General features: G+C 39.1%; 1 protein-coding gene across 1 annotated transcript; it reads left to right on the plus strand.

Annotated features, from left to right (window-relative positions):
- Positions 1–3,825: 3,825 nt before the first annotated feature.
- Positions 3,826–5,693, plus strand: LOC101294709. Its single transcript, XM_004289690.1, has 2 exons — positions 3,826–4,498; positions 5,327–5,693. Exons 1-2 carry the CDS (start codon positions 3,926–3,928, stop codon positions 5,408–5,410), a joined length of 657 nt encoding a protein of 218 aa, XP_004289738.1. The 5' UTR covers positions 3,826–3,925; the 3' UTR covers positions 5,411–5,693.
- The last annotated feature ends 2,235 nt before the right edge of the window (positions 5,694–7,928 follow it).

Here is a 7,928-nt window from a genome sequence, read left to right on the forward strand (position 1 = left end):
TTTTTAATTATAAAGAAAGACAAATCAACTTTTTCTCTTAATAAAAAGACAAAATAATCTAGAGCCATTGGATTTGGAAGGATACAATTGTATTTTTGCTTAAGAACGACATGACATAATCTTTTTAATTGGTGATGTGTCTAGGTGACATAGTATGCCACATAAGATTAAGGTCATAAATTTTAGGCCTTAATAAGGCCAAGAATCATTTTCCTATGGGGTATATTGTTGAAGTTATATAGGGGTCTCCAGCAATTCATTTTCTAGGTATTAGTAAGTTGAAGCAGACAAAGGTTACTGAATCGAGAGAAAGTTAGACAAAGATGAAAGATCACGACCTTGCTCTTCGTCTATCCGCAATTCTGTTTAGGTAAAACTCTAGTACAGTATATATGCCAGAAACAACTCTTTTGGGTATAAAGGATAACACCAGCTTTGAACACGTACTAGACGACTTCACTAGCTATGAACGTACGTAGGATCGATCGAGTACCTAACAATTTCCTGTCGACAATGTAGCTAAAGCCAAGATCAAACATACTAGCAGCTGCTTGTAATTCAAGTTTGTGGAGGTAGCTAGCATTATCATGGAGACCTATATATCTATGATCGATCAAGATTTCTTTTGGCATGCAAGAAATAACCTTGCTTGTACTTTATATTAATGATGGGAAAATTAAGGAGGTTAGTAGAATGATATATATTCATGATGACAGAACAGAACCATATATTGTGGCTACAGCTATTCGATCGGTCCCAATATATATCTATCTTTCATACATTAATCTATGCACAACGTTCATACACTTGTCGATTAGATCTCTCTGCAGGGTCGATTTTAAGATATTTCAAGTTCGATCTGCACTGAAAGAAAAGGGCCAACCGAGGAGGCTAGCAAGTTAACATCATACAAATCACCACCAGCTGCATGTCATAACTCATAACTAAGCAAACCTAAGCTAGCTAGGTCTTACATATTTAATTTGAGAGATTTTCATCCTTTGATTTATATAGATTATTCATTAGGATTATTATATTTGAACATTGGTTAATTTGGTGGTATGTCTCTTCAGAATGAATGTGTTCCAAATTAATCTAGATTTTTAAATTTTAAGCTTTGAACAAAGTTTCCAGCACAAATCCAAGCTCAAAATTCTGATATATAATATATAACACACTATTGTTAACTCAGTTATATGTCACGTATATATATCATAATTATTCATTCCCAACAACCTACCTTCGATCATCTCTTGCGTTTGAATGCTTACCTATCAAGATAGAATGTAATTATTTTTCTTTTCTGGGATCTTGGCAGCGAAAGTTTCACATAAACTTTAGATAGTTTAGAAGCAAAGTCTTGCTCTTTTATTTCTCTAATGTATTTTTGAAGAAAATGAACTACACCATGAAGATCAAGAAAAGTCTAGAACCTTTGCCGTCCCATTTCACTTTTTCAATTTTCCTTTTAATAGTTTGCTGAAGTACTGGACCCAAATAATCATGTTCCATAATGGAGATCGATCGAGTACTATAATGGCTGGAATTCAAGGATAAATTCATCACCAGCTTGGCACATATGTTCCTTTCTATTTCAAACTTCCCTTTCGAATTATTGACATGGTCTTCTTAATGCTTAATCCGCTAGCTAGCTGTAGTATTAACAGTTTGGTTCAAGGCACCGATCACGGCATGACAGGCACCTAGAACTGGACCCAAATTAACCTACGTGTTGTCTAGTATTTGAAAACCCCATATCTGGAAATTGAGTCTCAACTTCCATCAAATTGTGACTAACAGGTTTGAAAGGCATTTAGGTTTGTGTAGCTACAGCAGGAGATTAGTCTAGTTTTGTTAGAATTAATACTCTCTTAGACTTTGGTCTGAATACTGACTAAGTGAGTATGTTACTAACTTGCTAACGTAACCAAGATAACTTATAAACTCATCCCAATAAAAGAATTACAATAAAGTCAATAATCAACCGAGTATTTCCGTTTACATGACTCTGTCTATTAACTAGGGACCTAAATTATATTAACATTTCTGGTCAAGATAGGTATTACAGAAGAACATATTCTACAAATGTTGACAAAATAGTTAGCTTAGAAATCACAACTGCCATGGTCCCAATGGAGTACTGAACGTCCAACAGATATGAATCAAACCCCATGATAATCACTTATGATTATTCATCTCTAAACGGTAAACTAGAGTACAGTAAACGCTTAACCCTAACCACCTAATGAAGGTGTACAGTTGCACATCAATGGATTCAATCCATGCATTACTACACTAATGATTTAGAGCACATGGTGATCGCTTCCATTGTTCCACTAGAAGTGGCATGCATGTTATGGTAGGGCACCAAAGCCACCCCCAACATCTGTGTAACCAACTTAAACATTTCTGTTGTATTTAAGTTATCTAAATGAGTTTGTTTTATTAGGTGCCAATAATTTCGAAAATTTGTAGAACGTTTTTGTCCAAAATACTGCTCCGTAGAACAATACGGAGTAGATCAAAATTATACATACGTACTGTAAATCTCATATACCAGATCGAGGTGAAATCCATTTATATGAATACGTCTACTTGTCGTGCAAGTATAATAGGGACTGATGGTCGATCATTGTTGTATAAGAGTAGTAGTACTGCAGTACGTTTTTTTGTTCTTATTGAAAACTATGTAATAAGCTGCAAATGAGAAAATGTGAAATTTGGTTCATAGTAGTTGTGATATCGCAGTTGTGATTTCACATCACAACCACCGTATCTTCAATCTTATTCCCTACCAAAGCAAGAGGAGAAAAGAAAGTGGTGTCCCATTGATTAATTGTGTATGATACTCATATTAATCCCCTAAGTACGTGTGAATTATACCATGTACGTGATTACATGTGAAATTTTTAGCATATAGAAAGCACCGAAATATAGAAACTAATATCAGAAAATTTACAAAACGCGATTCTATCCTCTCGAATGATTATGCAAATGCAACTCAAATGTAAATGAAGCGTAAATTATGTATACAATAACAATTGAGCTTCGATTAGTAATCCGTCTAAACTTGCATAGCCTAAGGATGAACGTTCTATAACTATATTGAGAGCATATTCCACGTACCAAGATACACTTACATGTGTAAATCACTTACATGCATTATCAATGTGTAAATCACTTGATTGGAGATGTGAAGATCAAATGAAGATTGTAAACCCTCAGTTTATTCCTCTGGCCTTTTCAGTTTTGATCCGATCAGATTAAGCACACATAATAAGAGAACATCATTTTCAACCTCAGGTCTTTGTTTGAAACATTTAGACTAGTTTTTTTGAGTTTCAATCTTGTTAACGACGGTCATATATATATATATATATATATATATATATATTATTGTGTCACATAAGTAATTAAATCAAATAAAAAACTTAAATTACATATTAATTTTTCACTTCACTTATAAAAATTATAAGAATTTTAGACAAGGTGTACAGAGTATTTGAGGCTTTGAGCAGACATGAAGGGTCCCAGAGCATGAGTGTAGGTCTGTTTTCCACATGCACCAAACACCGTAATGTAAAACCCAAAAAACACACTAAAAATAATTAAACCCTAGCTCCCCAAAACCAAAGTACCAAAGAAAGCGTCGATAATCTTCATCTTCCTTGAAGCCAATCACACGGCAACAGCTGGAGCTAATGGAGCAATCGGACGCTACAGATCGATCTGTTTGGTACCTCTGGCTCGGGAGCTTAGGCTTGGCATGTGAAATTATATATAAACCTGAACCTGCTTCAGTGTTTCTTCGCATTTCTCTTATTACGAGAACCCTATTTGTAAAACCTTGTCTCTCTCCCTCAAACTCACTCACCCTCTCTCGATCTCCCTCTGTTAATCCTACACAGAGAGATCAGAGACAAACATGGGTCGCAATGCCTTGTTCTTCCTAGGCTTCCTTTGCGTTGCAATCGCCGGAGGAGTCGGAGGCCAAGCTCCCGCAACCTCACCCACCGCCACACCAGCTCCTCCAACCCCCACTACTCCACCTCCGGTCACCTCATCCCCACCCCCAGCAGCCACCACACCTCCCCCAGTTGCCGCCTCACCACCTCCAGTGACCGCATCTCCACCACCTGCCACTCCTCCTCCAGTGAGCGCACCTCCGCCCGCCACTCCACCTCCGGCAACCCCACCACCAGTCAGCGCTCCCCCACCGGCCACTCCACCACCCGCAACTCCTCCCCCGGCTACTCCACCACCCGCCACTCCACCCCCGGCAACTCCACCACCAGCAACTCCACCTCCGGCCACTCCACCACCAGCTCCTCTTGCATCGCCGCCAGCTTCAGTTCCAGCTCCATCTCCCACGGTGAAGTCTCCGGCTTTGGCTCCATCTCCTCTAGCTCTTTCCCCAGGTCCACCAGCGCCTCCTGTCGGAGCGCCTGGTCCCGGCGGCATCGAGGCAGAATCTCCGGGTCCTTCTCAGTCTGATCAGGTACTTTGTCTATCTCATCTCCTCATTATTGGCGATTGTCTCTAACTTACGCCGCCTGAATATATGAACGTACTAGTAAAGATCTGACATCCGAGTGTATATTCATTTCATCAGTCTCATTGCTTCGATCTGTGTTTTAGACCATTAAAGCGTAAAGTAGACTGTAGAGAGTATCTACCAGGTTTTTCTAACGTGAGCCGAGATGAGACCTGGTCTGGAGATCTGATTTGTATGCTGCTATCAGAATTAAGATTTCTTTGGCTGTTACTCTTGTTCTGATATGGACAGATGCTAGACAGTTTCGACAAGAGCCCTATGGGTCACTGCCATCTGGCAAACCTAGTCAAAGTCAATGTCAATTATCGTACATGTCATACAGGTCTAGTCACATTAGGGTCAGATGTGTTTTCCGATGATGGTTGGGGTTGAGCGAGGTTCAATCTTTCGGTAGTATCAAGTATCAACCTCGACCTTGGTCACATTACTCACTGTAACTCACATATAGGACATAAATCAGTTCTTTAGATGAGATGTATACCCGTTGCACGAATTTGATTTTAATTGCTAAATTTATGTTGTATTTTTATAAAAAAAAATATTAATTTACCATTATATACGTCATTTCAAATTCATTCAAATGACATTTTATATTACGGTCAGACAAGCTTTTTTTTAACTTTTTGAGAGAAATTCTGATTAATAGTCTGTCTATCAAGTTTTACATTTGGGATATGATCAAGCTATATTTTGAGCCGATGGCAATCGACTTTGTTAACCTAACTTTGAGATGACCATTATGTAATATGCTTGAAAACTTGATTTATGCAGAGTGGAGTAGAGAAGGTGTGGACAATGCAGAAGATGGTTGGGAGCTTGTTGTTTGGATGGGCTCTTCTCAGCTTGATGCTTTAGATCGATCATGGAGATATCAAGAGTTTTTCTTTTTGGATTCATTCTCTCTCTGTCGGATTTTACATATATATGTTGGTTTCCACTTGCCACTTTAGCCCATTTGTATCTAAATGGGATACTTGTATTTGAACTATATATACATTTTGTTGAATTCTTTGGGAGGAGGTCTTTGAGAGGGAGCTTTGTATTGTGACCATGGAGGGAGGGAAAGTTGTTTTGTACTGATTATCCATCGGTAGTTACCTATTGCTATATATTTCGATCTCTTAGTAATTCCTTGCTTCATCCACTTCTTGTCTACTAGCAATTCATGATTGGTCTTTTAACTATAAATTCTGCAGTTGAACTTATATGAGTTATAATCAATTGGGCCATTAAGTTTGGTCGTAAAGATCTTGAATAGGATCGGAGGCTTCTGCTAACTACTCTTCTGGTTTTTTTTTCGCTTTAATTTGGTTTGGTTTCGGCTCGTTTTTTTTTTTTTTTTTCGGTTTCGGTTCTGCGATCCCTCCCTTAATATGAACTCCCCTAGCTACTTGATGAACAAACGCAGTAACAAGAGTAGTCTCTCTGCAACTGGAAAACAAAATGGCTTGCATTAGCGAACTACTACTCCCTCCGTCTTCTTTTCTTCTTTTATTTACTCAATCTATTATCTATCGAGGATGGCCTTTAGGCATTTGCTCTGCTTGTTTAGAACTGACATTACACATGTAAGTTTTCGTTTTCTTTTTAACAAATTCGAGCATCGTCGTTTGATACTTTCAATTCTGGATTCTATACTGATTACTTCAACACGCTTACAAATGCCTCTCCCTTTTTTTTTGTTGGTCAAGTAAATGCCTTTCCTTTTCGTTAGCTAGGTCTATTTAGGCAAATTTTGACTATAGTTCTATGCACGCCATGTAACATCCACATACATCTATGTGACTATTGAAACAAAACCACTTGTAGTACTTTATTATGCAAGAAATTAATACCTAACTTCAACACTATTTATACGATATTCGATTTTTGTCCTAATGCAAACACAATCATATGCTATTGTTCAATTTCTAGCTATTTAGTTGCGACAGTATGGAAATGGCCTTTGGAACTCTGCTTTTTCTTTTCTTCGGCGGTCTCTTTTTTGGATAAAGAAAAAAGAGAGAGTGGCGAAGAAAAGGAAGAGCAGAGTTCTTAGTTACTATAACGGTAACTCATTCATAGTTCGCTATTTTCGTGTGTGCACAAAGAGACACATAGGTGGACTTTCTCTGCAGTACTTCGATCACTTCAATATACCAAGTAATAATTTGTTGGCATCCTTGTTTGTGTAGGTTCAGCTGATGCGTTTGAGAACGAGAAGGCCAAGGAGCTGAAGGGCCAGGTACATTTTCGTCTGATATGGTCTTGTACGTATATATATATAACTTTGTCTTAGGGCTGGTTATACTAGCTACATGATTCTAAACATCTATGATCTCTGCATGTGTGTAATGTTCAACTCATATATCACCGGCCGGGGGAAGTTATTACACCAGTAACCCCGTTTTAAGTGTATATTAATAATATGATGGACAATGTACATAATATATAGGAGGGTTATGTAAGATGACCTCAAACCTCCCCCAAATGAAGAAGAAGCAGGTAAAATATTTTGGGGGCTGATTGAATTACAAGAATTTCATGTTGCATTCGAGGAAGAGGAGACCCATGAGGGCCTGCGTGACATGCTGATCGAGACCGCTGCACATGCGTGACTCCGCAAACTTCCAGTAACCGGCGGGAAAGATGCGGCAAGAGCGGCACTGATATGACATGACCACCCATGCACAGCAACAGATCCTTTAAGAGTACGTAGTCCAATTGCTCTCTCTTATTGTTGGGATCCTATAATGTGAAGTAGTATCTATAGTAGTACACTGCTAAAAAGATAATCAAATGTGAGCTCATTCTCCCCCCCGCCCGCTTCTTATTAGTTTTGTTTCACCATTTTGTAACTGATGATCTATTCAGTCCAATACACTGTACGTCTCATTACTTTCATTTTTGTTTAACTAGGATATGAGGTTATCTCACTATCAGAGTCCGAGGATTGATTCATCAGATTGGAGGTGCTGCTAAGCCGAAGTTTTCATGACGATTTGCCTACTGTGTGTTGATCTCTTTGCTTGTGTTTGATTGGAGGCATGACAAGTCTGCGCGCCGAACCATTTGACCACGCACAGAGCCCACCCTTACCTAAAGCAACCAAGGCGGCAGCCTTAGGCATCAGAAGGCCTCAGATTGTAAACACTCTTGTTGAATTGCTTAGTGTGTAAACTATATATATATATATATAGAGTCCGGATGTGAAGCGGACGTCCGCACTCGGCTTAAAGTGCAGACGTCCGTCCGTTCTCCACCCTCCGGCGCAGGCGACGGCGTGCCTCCACCCCAGAACACTCCAGCAGCGTCCCCGACCACTTTCCCTCCCCGGCGAGTCCGTTCTTTTCCAGTTTTCCGGCGAGATCACCCAAAACTTCAAACAAGATCA

The sequence above is a fragment of the Fragaria vesca genome, linkage group LG2 (genome assembly GCF_000184155.1).
Source record: "Fragaria vesca subsp. vesca linkage group LG2, FraVesHawaii_1.0, whole genome shotgun sequence".
Taxonomy (NCBI): domain Eukaryota; kingdom Viridiplantae; phylum Streptophyta; class Magnoliopsida; order Rosales; family Rosaceae; genus Fragaria; species Fragaria vesca.